General features: G+C 48.4%; 7 protein-coding genes across 9 annotated transcripts; 1 reads left to right on the top strand and 6 right to left on the bottom strand.

Annotated features, from left to right (window-relative positions):
- Positions 1-56: 56 nt before the first annotated feature.
- On the bottom strand, positions 57-2,409 carry ONS95_006097 (uncharacterized protein; the record flags this gene model as incomplete). 3 transcript variants are annotated; one of them, XM_058499537.1, is made up of 5 exons in its annotated part: positions 2,012-2,286; positions 1,710-1,956; positions 1,415-1,650; positions 1,126-1,346; positions 57-1,064 (listed from the first exon to the last, which is right to left on the bottom strand). In XM_058499537.1, coding segments are annotated over exons 2-5 (1,467 nt in total). In that variant the 5' UTR covers positions 1,712-1,956; positions 2,012-2,286. The 3 variants fall into 3 exon arrangements, with proteins under 3 accessions (XP_058350581.1, XP_058350580.1, XP_058350582.1); XM_058499536.1 differs by having other exon boundaries at positions 1,929-1,956; positions 2,012-2,133; XM_058499538.1 differs by having other exon boundaries at positions 1,929-2,409.
- A 10-nt stretch (positions 2,410-2,419) lies between these two features.
- ONS95_006098 (uncharacterized protein) lies at positions 2,420-4,885 on the top strand. Its single transcript, XM_058499539.1, has 8 exons — positions 2,420-2,918; positions 2,968-3,038; positions 3,088-3,141; positions 3,188-3,442; positions 3,490-3,673; positions 3,723-4,139; positions 4,190-4,278; positions 4,343-4,885. The coding sequence occupies exons 1-8, from the start codon at positions 2,892-2,894 to the stop codon at positions 4,773-4,775; spliced, it is 1,530 nt and encodes a 509-aa protein (XP_058350583.1). The 5' UTR covers positions 2,420-2,891; the 3' UTR covers positions 4,776-4,885.
- A 1,057-nt stretch (positions 4,886-5,942) lies between these two features.
- EMI5 (succinate dehydrogenase assembly factor 2) lies at positions 5,943-6,997 on the bottom strand (the record flags this gene model as incomplete). The annotated part of the gene is made up of 3 exons (XM_058499540.1): positions 5,943-5,983; positions 6,033-6,488; positions 6,556-6,997. 3 exons carry the CDS (start codon positions 6,995-6,997, stop codon positions 5,943-5,945), a joined length of 939 nt encoding a protein of 312 aa, XP_058350584.1.
- A 582-nt stretch (positions 6,998-7,579) lies between these two features.
- On the bottom strand, positions 7,580-10,090 carry ONS95_006100 (uncharacterized protein; the record flags this gene model as incomplete). The annotated part of the gene is made up of 1 exon (XM_058499541.1): positions 7,580-10,090. One exon carries the CDS (start codon positions 10,088-10,090, stop codon positions 7,580-7,582), a length of 2,511 nt encoding a protein of 836 aa, XP_058350585.1.
- Positions 10,091-11,708: 1,618 nt separating this feature from the next.
- ONS95_006101 (uncharacterized protein) lies at positions 11,709-13,746 on the bottom strand (the record flags this gene model as incomplete). The annotated part of the gene is made up of 2 exons (XM_058499542.1): positions 11,709-13,271; positions 13,336-13,746. The coding sequence occupies 2 exons, from the start codon at positions 13,744-13,746 to the stop codon at positions 11,709-11,711; spliced, it is 1,974 nt and encodes a 657-aa protein (XP_058350586.1).
- Positions 13,747-14,450: 704 nt separating this feature from the next.
- Positions 14,451-16,571, bottom strand: ONS95_006102 (uncharacterized protein; the record flags this gene model as incomplete). The annotated part of the gene is made up of 1 exon (XM_058499543.1): positions 14,451-16,571. The coding sequence occupies one exon, from the start codon at positions 16,569-16,571 to the stop codon at positions 14,451-14,453; it is 2,121 nt and encodes a 706-aa protein (XP_058350587.1).
- A 764-nt stretch (positions 16,572-17,335) lies between these two features.
- ONS95_006103 (uncharacterized protein) lies at positions 17,336-18,774 on the bottom strand (the record flags this gene model as incomplete). Its single annotated transcript, XM_058499544.1, has 6 exons — positions 17,336-17,380; positions 17,442-17,615; positions 17,677-18,026; positions 18,084-18,629; positions 18,681-18,701; positions 18,756-18,774. 6 exons carry the CDS (start codon positions 18,772-18,774, stop codon positions 17,336-17,338), a joined length of 1,155 nt encoding a protein of 384 aa, XP_058350588.1.
- Between the last annotated feature and the right edge of the window lie 657 nt (positions 18,775-19,431).

The raw sequence follows: 19,431 nt of genomic DNA on the forward strand, positions 1-19,431 counted from the left end.
AATAGTGCACAGGTTTCTCACATCTTCTATTGCTGGAAACCTGACGAAGCCGTGATCTATTCCCAAGCCATCTTCCTCGTATCCAATCTCTTTCCATCACCCTTCTTCACATTAGAGACTTTCTTTCCCGTATCCCATCTCAACATCGTAAAAGAATGCCTTCCGAATTTGTACTTTCCCTCGCCATCCCACTTACTCTCCACGATTCCCACTTCCTGCTTGTCCCCCTCATTGACGACCTTGACATCCTTCCCGGTCACAGTATAAACCTCGACATTCTTCCCCGCACCAATCAATTCCGTCTCGAAGTCCTCCGTCTCGCTAACATTCACGACAGCCAGACTTAGAATGCCTTCTTCATTGACAGAAGCGCTGACATCCAACCAGCTCGCTCCTTGATCAAGCACATTCTGTAGCCACTTCGGCTCTGTAACTCCGTCGTACGCACCACCGCTAACATGCACACCAACCGTCCAACCACGCATGTACTTGCTGAAGAGCAGGAGCGGCCACCAAGTCGTCTGCTTGGAAATCCCATCTTTTGTCGTCATCAACGGGCTGATAACATTGACGCTCTGTGCAATATTCGCCATTCCCACCCACTTACTCTGCCTGACGAACACATTCAGCCAAACGGCCACGCCCAGAGCATCAGACAGTGTGTACAGCTCTTCGGCTCCTTCCTCTCCTGGAGCACGAATCGGATCCCAAACATTCCACTCATCGAAACAGATAGTCGTTCTGGGTACACTAGGAGGGATATTCTTCTCTATCCTCGCAATATCAATCAGCGCTGCCGCTGTCTCGATAGCTCTCTCAGCAGAAAGAGGAGCGATGGCATTGGGGATGTGCTCTTTAGAAGCGGTGTAAGCGTGGATACTATGCATGTCCACGAACTGGATGCACTCTTTCAAGACCTCGTGATCCCAGGATGCGACGCCTGTCTCGCCACAGAGGATCAGGCAGAGGGATGGATCGAGCAGTTTGAGGGCTTTGGCCCACTGGGCGGCTTGTTTAGCGTAATCTGCTGAAGTCATCTGGCCGACTTGCCACGGTCCCCACATCTGTTTTGATTCTCTGATCAGCAAGTGTTCGTCAAGCATCGAACAAACTGCATGGACTCACCTCGTTTCCTAGAGCCCAGTACTTGATATTATACGGCTCTTCATGGCCATTCTTCCGTCGAAGATTGGCATAATACGTATTCTTCGTTCCATTGCAATACTCCACCCACGCGAGCGCCTCATCTAGGGTCCCTGTCCCAAAATTCAGAGCAAAGTATGGCTCAACCCTCTTCTCCCTCCCCTCACTCAGCACACTCAACCAGTGCATGAACTCATCCGTTCCTACACCAGTCACACGCATCAGCACTGGGCCCCATCCTCAAAAGTCACGATGTGCAATCAAATCTTACCGAACTCATTTGTCTCTGTCCCTAACCAAGCCAGCTCCGGTCGAGAAGGTCTATTTTCTCTAGGTCCCACGCCGTCGAGCCAGTGGTAGGTGGCTACAAAGTTGCCTCCTGGGTAGCGGATCACGGGAATGTCGAGTTCACGGAGAGCTGTAAGGACATCTTTCCGGTAGCCGTATTCATCTGAGAGAGGGTTTCCCGGGTCGTAGATGCCGCCGTAGATACAACGGCCCATATGCCTATATGAACAGTCAGCACGTGAAAGAATGTAGAAATGAATAATGTTATTATGCAGCACATGAAAGAATGCCTGTGGTCGTGATCCGCACGTTTCTCTCGATACTTTCGCCGACAGCTTACACGAAGCAATCCCCAAACATGTGAGCAGGTGGGAAGTGCTTTATCTTTTATCACTAGATGGGCTGATATGTCTAAATAGAAAGCACGCTAGAGCTTCTTCTGGCAATAGCCAACCTGGAATTGGAGAAAATTTTGAGGGATATTGAAAGTAGCATACTCCATGAACCCGCCATAGATATTTGGATCTGAACATATTATCAGCTCGATGACCACCCCACTTCTGAAATTCTGCACATTTACCTATTTTTGAAAGCCTCCTGTTCACATCAATGCTAATGGAAGGGGTCTCGCCCTCAGGTATTCTCGTGAAAGTCGTCATTTTGTTTCAATACTTTGGACTTGCAAATATGATGTATGAATTAGAAGCAGCTCAGCCTTTGGGAAAGGCTTCTTTCCAGGCGGAACGCACACATGACAATCATCCTGCGGCTGACTCAAAAACACTTCACGATACCTAGTTGGAATTATGGACATCAAGTCCACAATCCACGTCCCTGCCCACTTCCACTCAAATATCCTGGAGTCAACATTGATTGGAGCGCGTATATCTCCTTGGAACATAGCGTCTTGGAAATGCTGTCCCCTCAGTGACGGGATTTCTATTCACCGCCAGTAAGCGAGCAAAACTCCCACCTCCACCTTTCCCCACGCAAACAGACCAACCACCTTCGTTCTCGGTCTATCCCACCGGTAGCAATCCTCGCCATCTGGGACAACATCGTTGTTTTCTGACCGAGGTCTGCAGGGTAAAAAAGGCCGTGACCTGGTTTTGGTAGGGGTGGTACGAAAACCATGTTCATATTTCCATATGCGTTCCAATGGGAGACTTCTGTTGTATTGCTCACAGAAAGGTTCTTATGAGCTTGAAATGACAGGCCAATGGAGCATGCTTGACAGCTGTGTTTCGTGGAGCTGCCCGTGTACATGGAGCTACCCCAGTCTTCCCCCGCATGGGACGATTGTCCAGGTTTACTGATTGATGATCGATTATTGCCTGGACCTGCATTCCATGGAAGTGCATATAAGGTGTCCATCATTTCCCAGTTGAAATTTTTTCTAATATTCCCAATTCCTTGGAGAACTGCCTGTACTGCAAGTTTATATTGTGTCAGTCGCAAACATGGTTCTCAAGCCAAAGGTCTATCAGGTATGGATCGAAAGACACTCTTCAATTTGATAGCTACTAATGTGAGTAGTTTCTGGTGGGTGTCTTTGCATCTATGGGATCTATCCTCTTTGGATACGATCTTGGTGTTATTGCTTCGGTGTAAGTAGAATCTGCATGTTCGAAGTTTACTCGCTAACTCGCTCAACAGCATCGCAGCCTCAAACTTCAAGGAATACTTCAACAACCCATCCACCACCCAAACGTAGGGCTTCCTCAATGTCAACAAAGACTCTTCTGACATGATAAAGTGGAATTGTAGTTTCCTTCTTCACGGGCGGAGCTTTTTGCGGTGCTGGACTCGCTGGTCCCAGTGGAGATAGACTTGGTCGCAGATGGACAATCACAATCGGATCTATTATCTACCTTCTGGGTGGAGCTCTTCAGACTGGAGCAACTACTTTCCACATGATGTGGGCTGGAAGATGGCTAGCAGGCGTAGGAGTTGGTTTCCTTGTCATGATTATCCCCTTATACCAATCTGAGATTGCTCATCCTTCCATCCGGTAAGAATCCCCAGATTCTGTACAAGGCAGTTACTAATAAATAACAGTGGCACAATCACGAGTTTACAACAGTTCATGTTGGGCCTTGGAGCTTTCATCGCTGGCTGGATCTCATATGGAACATTCGTTGGCCTCTCGAACCAAGCTCAATGGCGTCTGCCACTTGCAATCCAGATGATCCCAGCTATCGTTCTCGGAGCGTTGATCTTCTTGTTCCCAGAGTCTCCACGTGTAAGTACATCCTACTAGGTATCATTTCATCTCGCTAATAGTTTGCTAGTGGCTCATCGACCATGGCCGACCTGACGAAGGTCTCAAGACGCTGGCTCGCCTGCACTCGAACGGAAACGAATCAGATCCCTGGGTGCGCGCCGAATTTGATCAGATCCAGGACAGCATTACACACGAGCACGAGCACGAAGCCAAGTCATACATGGAACTCCTCACCAACCGGTCTTCTTTCAGACGTCTCCTTATCGCCTGTGCTCTACAAGCGTCAATCCAAATGACGGGTGTCTCAGCTATTCAGTACTACAGTGTTGATATCTATGGCTCTATTGGAATCAGCGGTTCGAATGCTTTGAAATACCAAGCGATCAATAATATCATTGCGTTGGTTGGAGAGGCATGTTGTATTTTGTTTGTTGACAAACTTGGTCGTCGAAGACCATTAATTGGCGGTAATCTTCTGAACATGGTAAGCTGCCGCGTTCACGTTTCCCGCCACGGATTCTAATCAAACTATAGGTTTGTTTCCTCATTGCCTGTATCTTGATCGCCAAATTCCCAGCCGGATCAAGCAACAACAAGTCCGCCTCGTGGGGATTCATCATGATGTAAGCACTTACCCCCTAGCCACTCGCTTAAGCTCAGGGCAAAACAACAACTAACCCAATACAGGACCTGGCTCTACAACTTCTCCTTCTCCGCTACCTGTGGTCCCCTCTCATGGGTCATTCCCGCCGAAATCTTCGACACCCGCACCCGCTCAAAGGGGGTGTCCATCGCCACCATGGTGTCCTTCGCCTTCAATACACTCATCGGACAAGTTACCGGCACAGCGATGGAGAACATCGGATACCGGTACTACTACGTATTCATCATCTGCAACTTCACAAACGCGCTGTTCTTCTACCTATTCCTGCCAGAGACGAAGAACTTGCCACTTGAGGAGATGAATTACTTGTTCACGAATGCGCCGTTTTTGGTTGCATTCCATGACAAGAAGCTCTATCAAGCGAACTATGCGGGCGATTTGGAGAGGCGGGCGTTGGAGATTCAGGAGAAGAATGCGATTACTGGGCACCATGAGGAGCATATTGATGAGAAGTAGATTGTACGGATGACTGTAAGAGAGGATATTACGAGTGGTTAAGTCGTAGCTTCGCATTAGCCGAAATGAAATGTTGATGCCAACACTTCAGCCGTCCTTCGTTCTCCAAGACAATTGAGGTGGACGTAAAGCGAATCTCACAGCCCTTTCCTTCTTTGCCGCAGCTTTGATTGCTTTTAATCCAAGGGTCAAATGTCCTATCGCATTTGTTCCCGCAAGAGCAACATAGGCTTGAGTAATACATATTATATGGTACTAAACTACACGGATGGCCAAAGTCACAAAAATCTAACAGGGGATTGAATCCCATGAATCAAAAATATTTGGACAAAACAGTCTAGACACAGATCCACCCATTCCCTTTCCGTACCTTAATATACAATACTTTATTTTCTCGTTTGCTGAGAAAATAATATCCCCTTAAGTAAATAGCCCGCCTTCGCAAAGCGGCAGTACACATTACCAAGTCCAAGTTGCGCGTTTTGTTGACATTTCACTGCATAGGATGGTTCCATTTATGTGGTGTTTTTCTAAAGTTATGAGCAATGGCGAAGTCGCAACTATACTATATCAAAGTTTACATAGTATTTTTTGTTATACGAAGATCTTCTTATTGTGCTTGTTAGCATGTAGTTCCCAGCAATAGAGGACAGGAGTGGATGTGACTACATTTGAATTCCTGTTCTTCTAAACGACAGTCAACTACATAGCCTGGATATCTCGTGCGCAGCGATTTCATAGTTGACCGACCACGGCGTTGAATCGAAATAAACAAATGAAAAAGACAAAGTCTGAATTTCGAGTAACCGAGGTGCTTCTCTTGGGAAGAAAAGCCAGTCGAGATCATTTATTGGAGCATATGTATTGCAGCTGCAAAAATCTTAATCATAAATGATGCGATATCTCTGAAATCCAATATGAACGTCTCTAGGTATTGTCACACTTACTGTACTGCTTTGTGTCGTCGCTGTGTTGAATAGCACGTCTCTAGGTATTGTCACACTTACTGTACTGCTTTGTGTCGTCGCTGTGTTGAATAGCGGCGTGTTATTTACCTTCTGGCGCCTCAAAATTGGTGGACATCCCTTCAGGTTGAGACAGTTGAGAGGGAATACAACGCGACCGAAATATACAGTTTTATTCATACATTAAGCTACTAGAAGCTACCTACTGATCAGTCTGGAAGACTGGAGGCATGAATGCCATTCCTAGTTGAAAGTCAGATCAAGTCCCATACGGTCAAAAAACATCACATACCTTTACCACCAGTTCCGCTAACGCTCTGCGCAAGACCCTCACCCTTCACACCCACCTCAGCCTCATGAATGCCCCCAGCTGACCTCGAAATCACATGTCTTCTCAACATAGCCAAAACCTCACTATTTCTCCATCTAGCCGGCACAGGTCTATACGCAGGCTTGAACGTGCCGACCGTCTGCGCCCACTCGCCACTCTTTGGCGAAACAGGAGATTTTGTCTCCTTTCCTGCAGCATTGAGTGTTGCGCCTTGCGGACCAACTCCAGCTCCTTCAGCAGTCTCTTGTGAAGTAGGTGTGGGCTCCTGTGTAGCCCAGTAATAGATATCCCAGTCATTCTCGTCGAGGAAGATATCCAGTTGTGCCATTTGCGCAGGTGTCATTTCCCTCAGATGTGCTTCTGCGAATGTTGACATCAGGAGGTCGCTCTCGAGCGTACCTCGTTTCCGGCATTGATCTGCGTCCCAAGAATATGTGTCAGAACTTCGATGTTTGTGCAAAATATTCAGGAAGGGAACTCATACACAATAATCTCGCACGCATAGTATTGGCATCCTCGCCCGTCCTCCTCAGCGGCTCAACCTTGAACTTTGCTCCCTCCATCTCTCCCACGCCCATCTCAGCATTTGGTCCACTCTCGGGCTCACCAGCCTGCGTTCCTCCCGTCATCCTTTCTGTATTCTCTGGAACCGAGTCCTTCGGCACGAAATCAGGCGCAATGGACGAGATCAGCTCGGGCGGGGCTTTCTGTGCTCCGACAGAGGGCATCTCATTCGCAATTGTTGAATTGGTGTTTGTCATATGTGGATTGAGCGGTTTAGAGGATTGAATCTTCCGATGTTGCTCGGTTCCTTCGTGAGATTGAGCGTTTCCTGGCCCAGCGAAGAGGCGTGTAGAGGTGGATATTGGGCGGGCAAATGCCATTGAAGGCCTCGCACGGCGCATGGCTAGTCGTATGGAAGACATGGTTGTCCTATATATTTTCAAGCGTGATGTTGCTTATTTTGTACGAGTCGTCCGACGTTGAAGCTTCATTTTCGTCAAAATCTGGGGAAGCCGAGGATCGCCTGCGTCATCATTTGTGCACGTGATTAGCAAGTTACTTTTCTGGTTTGTTCATTGGCTGTATATTGTAATGGCCGATTCGCGTAGATTTGCTCACTAAACTTCCGTTTGATTTTCCAGCTTTGTCTGAAATTGTGATTTGTCTCTGGCGTGAGCCTGCTTTCCGGTCTTTAGCGAAGCGGACAATTGCATATCAACATCCCCACGGACACCAATAATGCGAATGACAGATACATACCGCTAAAGCGAGGAACTCGTCACATGTTTTTATGAGTTAGATGGAAAGAATGAGTGGTAAAAGAAGTGGACGGCCAAAGGGTTCGAATACACGTATTGCATCTTTAGTCGAATTAGACCCTAATGCTTTAATCAGGAGAAAAGGCTCCAAAGGAGGATATTGAGCATATTCAGCTACTAAGCTAGGACTGATATCCGCAGATTGCCCATTTCCATACAGTTAAAAGTAGCCTTCACACCGGCTTCTCAATAATCCTCAATAGATTCAAGCTCACCTAGCTCATCTTCAGCAAAATGGGACACATGATCTATATTCTTTCTCTTTTGCCCTGCGATAAAGTCTTCCTCATCATTTCTGGATCCTTGTTCCATGTAGAGCGGCACCTCGTCTCTCGCAACATCCACGTTAGAGTTTCTTCCAATGAATGGTTTGGGTTTAGTGAACAAGACTTTCTGCGGACGTTTGTGTGGGTAGCTGTAATCACTGCACGATAAAGACGACGGCGATCTCGCGTGGATTGCTGTTGAAGTCTGAGCGTGTCCATAACTTGACGATGAGACTGGCCCGTTGGATGCATACATGCTGGTTCTTCTATCTCGTGTAGGAGAACTGATGAAAGAGTTTGGTTGAGCTAAAGAGTGTTCCCTACTGTTGTCAGTTGATTGTGGTCGTTGAGATGACTCGGGCTGAGCAGAGGACTGAGAGTGAAAGGTATTCAACACTTTCTGGCCCGAGGACGGATTTCCAATGATTGAAGAGTGGCCAGGCGCTTTTGTACAGGGATTACTGTGTTCAGCCGTGCTACAATCTGGTGACATGACTTCGTCGCTTCTTCCGAATACGAACTTTCTCCAGAGTTCATCAGGATCTCCGGCTTGAGAGGCCGGGTGAGGTGCTGGCATCGCAAGGTCTGGTACCCTTACAACTGCACCATGGGGAGACAAAAGCGAAACTCTTATGTCTGTAGAGTCCTTTTCGCCATTTCTGGATGTGCAGTGGACCATACTCGCTTCGGCGTTCTGTGAGTGCGCTGCAATTTCCATTGACTTCATAGTGAGATCGCCATCTTCGCCTAGTACACTCACTTCGTCCTGGCTTGCTGAGTTCCCTTGGCTGGATTCTTCCGAGCCATCACCTGATACTACCTCCTGGACCTGATCAGGATCATCTGGAGCCTCCAGCTCAGATGAGTATGCATCTTCATCGGGAATAAATCTGGTTGGTGGTCGCATGGGAGGTGCCATGCTTGGTCCAGGACTTATCCATCCATCTCCTAGAAGACCTTCAGATGACTGTTCATCGTCGTCTTCACCAGCACCTTCGGCTACCACCCAACTTCGCCAAATCTCATCTTGATGTTGTTGTGAGCTAGAGACCGCGGATTTTAGCTTTCCTAGCTGCGCTAAATTACTCTCAGCCAGCTGTGATGACCCCTCTTGAAGGAGCACCGATCTCTTGGAAGTTCGTGGTTTGGGATGGTGCATAGGGGCCGACGATGACGAAAATATCTCTTGTCCAGGATGCAGGTTTCGGCGGAGATTGACGTCCGGAGCTGCTTTGCGACTTGAACGATCCGAAGACTTGTCACCAGATTCTGAGCTGCCTTGAAAGTTCTGTTGTAACTTCGCAAGGGAGTCTTCAGTCACTCCAGCCCATCCTTGGTCCTGCTCTTGTTCTTCATCCCATCCTGGAAGATCATCCTGGCTTGAGAGTGCCAGTAGCGAGTGGGAACGTCGGGTTGCCTCGTAAAGACGGCAGTGCGAAGTCGCTCTTGAAGACGCTAAAAGAAGGCTTTCGGTTCTTCTAGAATTTTCGTACTGGTCCCTAGTGTGTCCATCGTGTAAGACGCCCCTAGAGCTTCCACTATCCAACAGCAACATCTCTGACGAAACTGCTCGAGAACTTCTCTTTCCGCTGGTTGATGCACCATAACGCCGTCCCGTACTCGAGCTAACACCAGGTGGGACTTTCCTGCCGCCGATAAAGATTCGGACATCCGGTGCTATGGGCTGGCTTCCTTCCATATGTTGTCCACCACGGAATTCGTATTGGTGCGATCGATTCCTTGCAGGGAAAGGAGACTCGATCTGGGACTGCGCGGAACGGTATCTTGCTCGATGCTGTTCATTGACTTTCCTTCTCCTACCAATATCTTTCCCGTCCTTGACAGATCCGTACACGAGCTCCAATGGTTTCTGTCTGGTGACACCGACCCAGTCTCCCCTTCGAAGTAACCTTCTCCTGATTTCTGAAAGCGGCTCCTTCACCGTTTTTCCCTCTGATACACTCGCCATATCTGACTCAGACACCCCAGCATTGTGCTTTCGCTTTATCGGGCGTGGGGGAGGAGTTGCACCGTATAGGTCATCTTCTGGAGCCTGACTTGGGTTTCTTTTCAGAGGAGCTGGTCGCCGGCGTTGACTACTTTCGCAGTCTCGAGATTTGGAAGCACGCCTTTCAGGTACTGGATGGAGAAGAAGCTGTGCTGATTCGAGACTGTCTCGAGGTCGCCGAGCTCCATCATCGCATTTGACAGCCGAGCCTTGTACAGCGGGGGAGAGATACTGGTCGAGGCGCTCGCGATCCCTAACATCGATACCAAAGACTGAAAATCTGACGGGAGAGTTCTTGTTGTTTAAGCTTCCGTTGCGAAGGTTCTGCTGTACTCTTGCAAAATGTGCTTTCTGACGCTGCTGCGCGGTGCTCTTGCGATTGGTTGATGAGTGCCGTTGAAGGCGTCCTTCGGTCCAGTTCATCGCATTGGTTGCAGAAAGAGATATTGAGATTCACACCGTGAAGACGAGGGAAGGTATGCAGGTATGCGGCGTTGAAATGTCAGAAGAAGAAGTTATACCATCGATGGAGGGAACAATGCCTGAATGGGAAGGAAGTCAAGCGATCGGTTACCGACCAGAAATGGCCCGACGACGTTGAACATTTCCCGAACATGAAATAAAGATTCTGGGGAAGAAAATTCGAGAATTGCGGGGTCCTCTCCGATGAATTCAGTTACGCCATTTGTACAAATAAAAAAATAGCAAGCGACAGCCATAATTGGATCACTGTACCAAGTGGCAAGCATGTCCACTCTTCGGTGGCTTTCCCAAATCACCGCCGTGATACCACCTAACGGCCACTTTATAGCCCAAGAAAACATTTAATCTTTCGGACCCTGACTTGAGTCTTCTATCAATAGATCCGAAGGTGAATTAGGAAATTATATGACATGCACATACAAGAAACTAGGGCATTCACCTGAACGAGTATGCAAAGTCCCGGTGTGAGAAGCAGCTGGCACTCTGTACGACACATGGCTGGTGCACCATGCCGCAGCATATTATCTCATAAGTAAGCAATCGAGAAGCAGGATCAGACCTCTTACATCCAGCTCGGGTGCAGACGTGTAGAAGTTACCTTCGTGTCGCTGATGTGAAGCTGCAACCTGTGACGAATTTGAGTGGAGGGTGGACATCTGAGATTGCATTCCCGGAGATTTCCGTCAAGGCTTTTAAGTATTCAAGTGCATACCCTTATGAAGCAGCAGCCTATTTGGACTTTGGTATGAATAATATTCGCAAGAGCCCGAAATCCTTCAAGACTGTGAAAAAGCAGAACATGAAGCTTCAAAGAAGTCGAATCCGATTCTGATCCAAGCCATTAGTCATCCCTACTGACTAATATCTTGTCCAGCCCGAGGACCCCGCCATCTCGGCTCCCGTCGGGCAAACTTGTGATTCTAATAAATAGTTAAATAGACACTTCGCCAACATCTGATCAGTGATCTCACAGGTGGTGTGGTGGTACGTTCTACCCCTTCATCCCCCATCAAATCATGAACTACAATCTAACATGGTTTCCAGTAATGGTAGCACGTGACGTTGTGGTATTCCTCTCAGGAATTTCATGCTGACCCGTTTCAATCTGGGTTCGATTCCCAGCACCGCCAGATATCAAGTATGTCTGGATTGAAAGTTAAGATGGTTTAACTCCATCAAGCTTGTCGCTTTCTTTTTTGATGTTTTTATGACACTGTCTCGTCAGCAAAATGCTGAGAGGAAGGACCTTCTGTTTGTGTGATATGACGCCGCCCCTCGGTGCACTTTTGACTCTTTTGTGGCCCGATTTCTCGGTTAGCCTCTCGCATATTTGTCCTCCGCTGCAAAGGCACCTTTTTGTTTACCTTACTGTCCATCCATTGCATTCTCCCTTACTTTTCAACAAGGGTCGCCTAGTTCTGAAGTTTCCGTTTCTTTGTGAACTCATTGTAAGTCGTCGTGTAGAATGTTAATTACTTGTAAACGACCTTTCATTTCAAGTACCAAATAATATTTCGAAGCGCTACTCATCCGGGTATCATGCCGCAAACCAATCGATCTATCCCAAACGCCTTTTTACGAACTCTAGCCAAATCCCCAAATCCTCCGCCACCTCCAGCATTCTCGCCAAATCCTTCGCAGTCATACCCTTTCCCCTATCTCCAGCCTCCCTTAGCAAACTCTCATACACAACCTCTACAGCTCCATTCAGATTGATTTCAAAAGTTACTTCCACCGTAACTTTCTTGAACGGGAAATTGGTCCTGAGGCGGAGATGCGGTTGTGTGGTGAGACTTACATCCATGGTCTTAACGTTGATCGAGATCCCGGACATGAAATCTGCGAATTGAGCTCTTTTGCTGTGGATTTCTGTCTTCTGCGGTGGCTTTGATGGCGGTTGAGATTTGGAGCCAAAGCTTTTGCTGAGGAGTGTGGATAGGAAGGCGTATTGACGGAGGGCTGGCAACATCTGTACCAGCTGTCTGGGATGGGAGAAAGGTAGCTCTGTCAACGTGCGACCATAATCGATCTTATCGATCCACAAGTCGCTTCTATGAACAACTGTACTCTTCTCTCCATCCTTTGAATAGACTGTCACTTTGGACTCTCTTGTGATCCGGCGACCGTCAGTATGCACTTCATCCTCCGGCTTACGAGGAAACATAAGTTCGTCAAATGTAGTCGTCGCATAATGGTCAATCGGGGCACTTGTCGAGTCATAAATCTGGGTCGCCAACATATATGGCACAACAAGCGGAGGATCGAACTTGGCGACGAACATGACTTCCGGGAACTTTTGATCTGTGGTTCCTTCCACGCCATCTATAGCATCCGGTTTGGGAGCATCCGCAGACGGAAGCATCGTATTATCAGGATCTAACCAGTCCAGCACAGGTCCATTATCCGGTTCTAGTAGCATATCCTCGACTGTAGCATTTGCCTTTTGTATGTCTGCCGATATCCAATGTTCGGAAACGCGTATCGGCGTGAAGTTCAGACCTGGCAGTGGAGCACAATCAACAAGTAGCGACCATGTCTTTTCCTCCTTGTTGCTGGATAACTTCCGTTTCTCCTGCCAGTAGTCCAGACTCATACCCAATCGATCTCTTGTGTGCATGATCGGCTTTCCACTTTTCGTACACATCGCCGTCTTGATAACGTATGCATCGTCCTTCTCAGCCATCTCCTGCGTCTCCTTCAGCCTCTCCACCTCCCATAAATGCAATCTCTCCACACTCTCAAATATCCCCGCAATTGCCTCATGACAATTCAGACCAGGGATGACACTGAGTTTATCCAAAGTTGCCAGAATCTCCAGATTTGCGGCAAAGCGGTCCAACTTCTTCGTCAACGGACTTTCATGTGTCTGGCATTGCACGTCCCGCAATAATATGTCTTCGGCCTTGTTCGAATGCCTGGTAACAATCTCCGGCGACTCGGGAAACGACAAAGCAACTTTCTGCACAACGTTGCGATCGAAAGTTATGTCCAAAGCCAGCGCTTTCCCAGCTATAATCAATAACCTCGGAGCTCCAGGCGGCGTCGAATCCCACATACACTCGAAGCCCAGTCGCAAACCCAATCGTTCGACACCTTCTCCACTGAGGCGACCTTTACTGACCTGGGAGTATTGCCGTCAGCATTTGCCTGGTATCCAATCTGCAGAAGTCGTGCTAAGCTCATACCTTCAAAATATCCATAACCTGCCCCAGCCTCCTCTTCCTCTCGTCCTCATCCGCTCTCGCACCCCCCAAGTGTCCCAGACTGACCCCTCCAACCGGCGTGCCCATTCCCCCAGGAAGGCCCTCAAGCCCCAGCTCCAGCCCAGGCACGCCCAGGGCCATGGCCGCAGAAGGACTGTCATAGCCCACCCCAAACGACGAATTGGTGGGGTGGCCACCACCCGGGTACCCGTACATGGTATTGGAGTTCGCTGGGGATTTCTTGACTTGCTGGGGAGAGGGCATGACCGAACGGGGACCATGAGGTGAGAATGCCGGATGGCTGGGATGATTCGAGGCTGAGAAGGGCGTAGAGACTGGCGGTGTTGCGACGGCTTGGCCAGCGCCAGGCTTACTTGCTGTCGGTGTCGCCATTGTGAGAGCTATGCAATGACAAAATTTGTTTCAAAAGCAGTCGACACAAGCAGTCGGGTGTTGTGTTGCCAGCTCTTGAAGTTCGTGAAGGATGAGGCTGGAAGCTGCAGGTACAGGTGCTAAGCGGCCGCTCAGTGTACCAATCGACGCTAAAATCCACCTCCTCCCGTTGTTGTTGCTAACCGAGTGTCAACATGCATTGATTTGTTGCTGTCAAAAGTGGTTTGATAGATTCTGCTTGAGAAGAACAAAAGGGGAGTAAGCCGCTTGCTTGTATGGCGTCAGAATAAATACCAGTCTCCGGTCCAATGTCTCATAGGTCTGAAGAGAAGTTACGAAACTACCTAGTCACGGGAGCTTCGACACGCGTACGAGCCATACCTACCAAGGTACTTTGGAAAAGGCATCAATGCCTGTGGGCTATGAGATACTAGAAGCTTGGCTGATATAATTTGATAATAGAAACGCGTAATGATACAGTTGCCACCGACTGATGTTCTCCATCATAAGCATGTAGTAAGTGCTCCGAGAGACTGCTCATCATCATAATTCTGATCATACTCTCACGCCATAGCCACATATCTGGTGGCCCAGGCAACATCATATCTCCTCAAAAGTACTCTGATGGACCAAGTTTTTTTTGAAGATCTCCTCGTGGCGTGGCTCGGAAACATTTGTCGCGAGCCATGTCGAAACCGCATCCTTCAAGGCGACTGAAGCGATACGTCAATGGAATCAGTTGAAGAGCTGTGGGATGATACAAGGGACGGCTGTCTAGGGAAACTCAAACCAGCAGCGTGACCAAACTTCTCTTCCATCGCCTTCTTCTCCTTTTGGTACAGCAACAGAACTTCCAGTCTTTGCTGTATTTTGGTTGCAACGTTCTTCTCTTTTGTAGGCTTAGGGAGTGGCTTCTTCGTTCCAGTTTTTGGATACTTCGCGGTAAACTTGTCCAGGACCTGAGTTGCCCAGGCAGGTTCAAGAGTTGTCGCAGTGCGGCCAGGTTCAGTCTCATTGGGTATCACGTTGACTGGTAAACGTTTTACGCGATCGTTGTAATCTTTGTCACGTTGAATGGGAGGGTTGGGGAACTGCTCATGCTGAGCTGGAACTGTAGGAAATGGCACCATGGGTACAGTATACCAGTCAGGAGACGTAGCTGGGTTGGGGTTGGTATTTGGCTGAAAACTGAACCCAGCATACGGTGCGAAGAAGCCCAATGGAATCATGGGGTGGGCCTGGGCCAAATGCTGATGTTGCGTTGTCGGAAAACCTACCATCCATGAAGGAGGGAGAATTGGCTGGTTGTCCAGGGGTACTCTTGGTTGCTGAGCCAGAGTTGGAGTCGGTAGAGCATACACTGGATCCAAACGAGCATCCAGGAATGGTTCTTGCGAGTTGTAGATGCCGCCTGACTGATCATTGGCTTCTTGGCTTGGAAGGACTGAGTATGGTGGTGCAGTCTTGATCCAGATGGGCTCGATAATCTCTTTGTCAACTATTGATGGGGCTTTACGTGTTCGCAGTGCAGGTGGGATGTATTTGTTGGGTTTAACCAGGTCATGACTATTGAATCCGGAATTCTTCGCATCTTCGCTTGTATGAGGTCGCTTGCGTTGAACATTTAACGGCCATTTACCTCCCTGAGGAATGTTCTCTTTATTTTCCTTATTCTCCTTCTGAGGAAAGAATCGAGCTTTCTCAGGAGCGAAGTTTCGATAGACGGGGGCTTCAGGGTTCAGTCCCTTCGCCGTCGACCTGGTATTGTTGTGGTCTGGTGAGGTGGAAGTTGTTGTTTGATTGTGCTCCACATTCTGTTCGCCCAAGGGGAATCTTGTCTTTTTGCGCCTTATTACCGTAGTATCATCACTGCTGTCAACAGTCTTAAGAGCCTCCAAGAGCTGTTGCAGAATACGCCTGTCCGCCTTCTTCAAATCTGCAGCGATCCGATTCAAATTGTCAAGACTATTTTCCAAATCCTTTGTAGGCTCTTCCAGCTTCCGGTCTGGCAGGATTTGATATGCATGATCCTCGCTTTGCTTCGGTTTGTTGGTGATATGAGCGAGCGGACCACAAGCGACGATTGCTGGATCCCATTTGACGGACTTGATCTCGGATCTACGAGAGGCACGGCCACGTTCTCGTCGTCTCAGAAAGGACCTCATTCTCGACTCGAGATCGTCTCCACTTAACTCGCAATCAGCATGAAAAGGCGAGTCACCGATCCGAGTGGTGATATCCATTTCATCACCAGAAGATATATCAGGGCTGTTGGGCGCAGTAAAAGCATCTTCATGTAAGGATGCAGGTTTTGGAATCGGTGTCAACGTCCAATCAGAACCCTCCTCGGAATGACCAGATAGCTTACGCCTCATAACGATAGAGTCTTGCTTCAAGACTCTATGACCCGCTCTGATGGATGGAGGCGTTCTTGTAAGTACCTGTTGATGCTGCCCAGCCTTGTTATTCTTGACAGGTTGTAAGCTGTTTTCTCGGATGGTGGTTTTCGCTGTGGCTTGTGGATGAAGATCCTTCGTACCACTACCAGGTGTTGTTCGTAAAGATGTAAACGACTTCCTGGTACCTGGAGACGACTCCTTCCTAGATGGCGGAGTCTCTCGCAGGGTTCCAAACCCCTTCTTCGTATTATTTTGTGTCCGTAGTGTAATCCGGGGGGTTGCTTTGGATGTGGATGAGTTGGACTTGAGGACTACACGAGCTGGCTGACCTTTTGGTGTAGTCCTCTCGTTTCTATTCTCATTATTTCCCGACTTGCTGTGACCTCTAACTCTGCCCGTCTCCTGGTACTGTTCGTCTTGATCCATGTTACTTGTGAAAGATGTTTGCCGATGATGGCTGACTAGACAATTGACTCTTCTCGTCCTTCAAGAAGATGCTTGAAGAATGCTTGCCACAATGACTTCCACCAAGACGGCCTCCCGGAAACCGCCTTCACTTCGCAGGATGAGGGTCTCGTTCTATGGTCTACCAGGTGTTCGTCAGCCATCAATTTACTTTGTTCACTGAGCTTGTGAAAGCCCGAAAGCACAGTACATACATGAAATAACGTACTGCTTTTCTCTTCCCTGATTTGCTGCATAAGAGGAGACCCTAAGAACCTGGACCAATTCCGGTGCACACCAGAAGTTCTGCTCGTGTGCTTGCACTTGACAGCCGGAGTATAGCATGAAGCCAGGCGATTCGGAGGTGTTTTACTGTATGCTGGGATCTATCCAAGACGCTAAAGTCGATCTTCTGCGAGGAGAAGAATGGAAGCAAGTAGCAATGATGTGCTTGAAGATGAAACGATGGAGAAGAAGAGAGCAGAAATATGGAAGGAGATCTGGACTGACTTATTATGGGAGTAGAGACACAGAAAGGGAAGGAGCCCGAAGCGAAAACAATCTAAGGATTGAGAAAGAACGATCCAAAGTAGTACAGGATGCTTTGGAACAGTACAGAAGAGACTCGATTCTGCTATTTGACAATTTGACTAGATACGCTGCAAACTTTGCTCCAAACTTATACTCCATAATGGTTTTTATCCAGACACCACGAAATGAAGCAAAACTAAACATCATACGTCCTCCTACGCTGCTGCTGCATGAGTACCCAACCATTGTGCAAATGCGGCCTGTGTAAACATCAGCAATGGAAACCAAACAGAAGAATTGTGCCCTGTCGAAAATGCTTACAGGGTTCCTTGTCTGCATAAATACTGTACCGGGACCAGTGAACTTGCAAACCAGGCCTTCTCCAGATGACAGACCTGAGATAATACCACCAGATGCTACTCGCTCGAGAATATACTTTGTGTTCCACGCCACCAAGTGACCATTGTCAACAATATAGCGTTCACCATCCGCAAGCTGTAAGCGTTGTCAGCACAGTCCCTCTTCATCCTTACCGTAACAGGGATCTTAAACTCACATCCTTTCGAATGATAGCACCCAGACTCGTTATCCATAGAAGACCATTTCCACTTATTTTATACACGAACATGCCCTCACCTGAGAACATCGCCTTTCCAATACCCTGTCTCTTATATTCCTTGATCACACCCTGCGTGGAAGCCAAGAAGGCGTCACGACCGACGGACCACTGCTCATTACCTGACAGATGTATGTTCGTGATGTCACCAAGCGAGGGTGGAGCTAATAGTAGCTCTCCTGGACCGGTAAATGTTGAGTGTGTCATTTCACCTGACATGAGTAGTTTCTTCATAGAGAATTTGACCTGTCCCTTAAGAGTTATTGTTGGAGTCATGGCAATCATTGCACCTAAATTCTGTTAGATTTCCTAATTCTCCGTGAAGGAAGCTGCTTGATCGATCTTACCAGGTCGCACAGTCAATGGACAGCCCATTGCCAATTGGCAGGTGAGAATCGTGTTCGTATCTCTGTGGCTGATTCTATAACTTCCTCCATTGAATGTTCCCACATCATCTTGAGTGGTACTAACTCCTACGAAGTGTTCAGCAGCTGGAGCTCCATGGTCAAGGTTCGCGGTAGCACTAGTATCTAGAGCCGGCTTTTCAGGAGGATACTCCATGGACTGATGTGCGGAATGATGACCATAAGCTTGCTGTTGAGGCTGCTCATAGGGAGGAGAGGCAGGAGCTTGAGCCGGAGGCTGTTGGTAAGATGTGCGGTGGGAGAAATTTGGAGGGCTCTGGTAGTGCTGCTGCACTTGGGCTGGGACCTGCTGTGAAGGAGGGGATTGGTAGTGCTGCTGAACCTGAGGAGGGGTAGGCTGTGGTGGAGGTGGAGGGTAGGATCCTCCTTGAGGAGGAGTTCCTTGCTGTGGAGGTGGGGGATAGCTATAAGCATGGCTTGTTTGCGTTGGTGGCGGCGAGGAAGGAGGAGGAGCATATTGCTGCTGAGCTACAGAAAAATGAGTTGGATCATCTAGTTAGAGGACAATTGAAAGCCTACCTCCATTTCCACCTGGAGGAGCTTGGCAGATGTTAGCAAGCAAAGTTATGGAATTGGCAAGGCTGAGAGACTTACGAGGATAGTATCCGGACATTGTGCTGAAGGTCGAAGCTTTGCGAGAGCTCTAGATGATGAAACTCGAAGATATGAAGCTATTCAAAGCTTCGTTGGACTGATGACCAGCTGTCTGTTGGATTTCTCTTGGATCCCCGTCAGCTGCCGGACATTCTCAGCCTCGCTCACCCACCCCGCACTCTCCGGTTGCGCAAACGAAGCTGGTACTTCGATGCACTCAGACAATGAGAGGACTCACAGAAAACTATTTCTTCTGATGACCTATACTGATACGGGAAACAGTATGCGAACGCTCAACTGGAATGCTAAAGAAAGAAAGATGCTCAGAATGTTCGAAGGAAATGAAAGAAAGAGCTCTCAGCCACCTTCAGCTAAATCTCGCAGGCAGGCGGGGGATAAAGCTGCAAGCAACCCTTTAGCGCGGCCAGTCCAGTTCGAGTGGTCCTCGCCATGGTGGGGGCTGTGTCTATTTCCAGATTCCCAGCTTCCGGATATGGGCGTTCGAGGACATTATTGGCCAGCACTTGCTTTGCCAATGTGGTGTCCAATAGACCCGGCTTGTCTGGGTTGTATGTACCTACGGAATTGACGTTTGTAGGCGAGCGTGGGAGTGGCCTTTGGAGAGCCGGGCGCTTAGAAGCCAGGGCATTAGTTGACATGATATGACTTGGCGCGC

The sequence above is a fragment of the Cadophora gregata genome, assembly GCF_030347475.1.
Source record: "Cadophora gregata isolate MNR1 chromosome Unknown scaffold_17, whole genome shotgun sequence".
In the NCBI taxonomy this organism is placed as follows: Eukaryota; Fungi; Ascomycota; class Leotiomycetes; order Helotiales; family Ploettnerulaceae; genus Cadophora; species Cadophora gregata.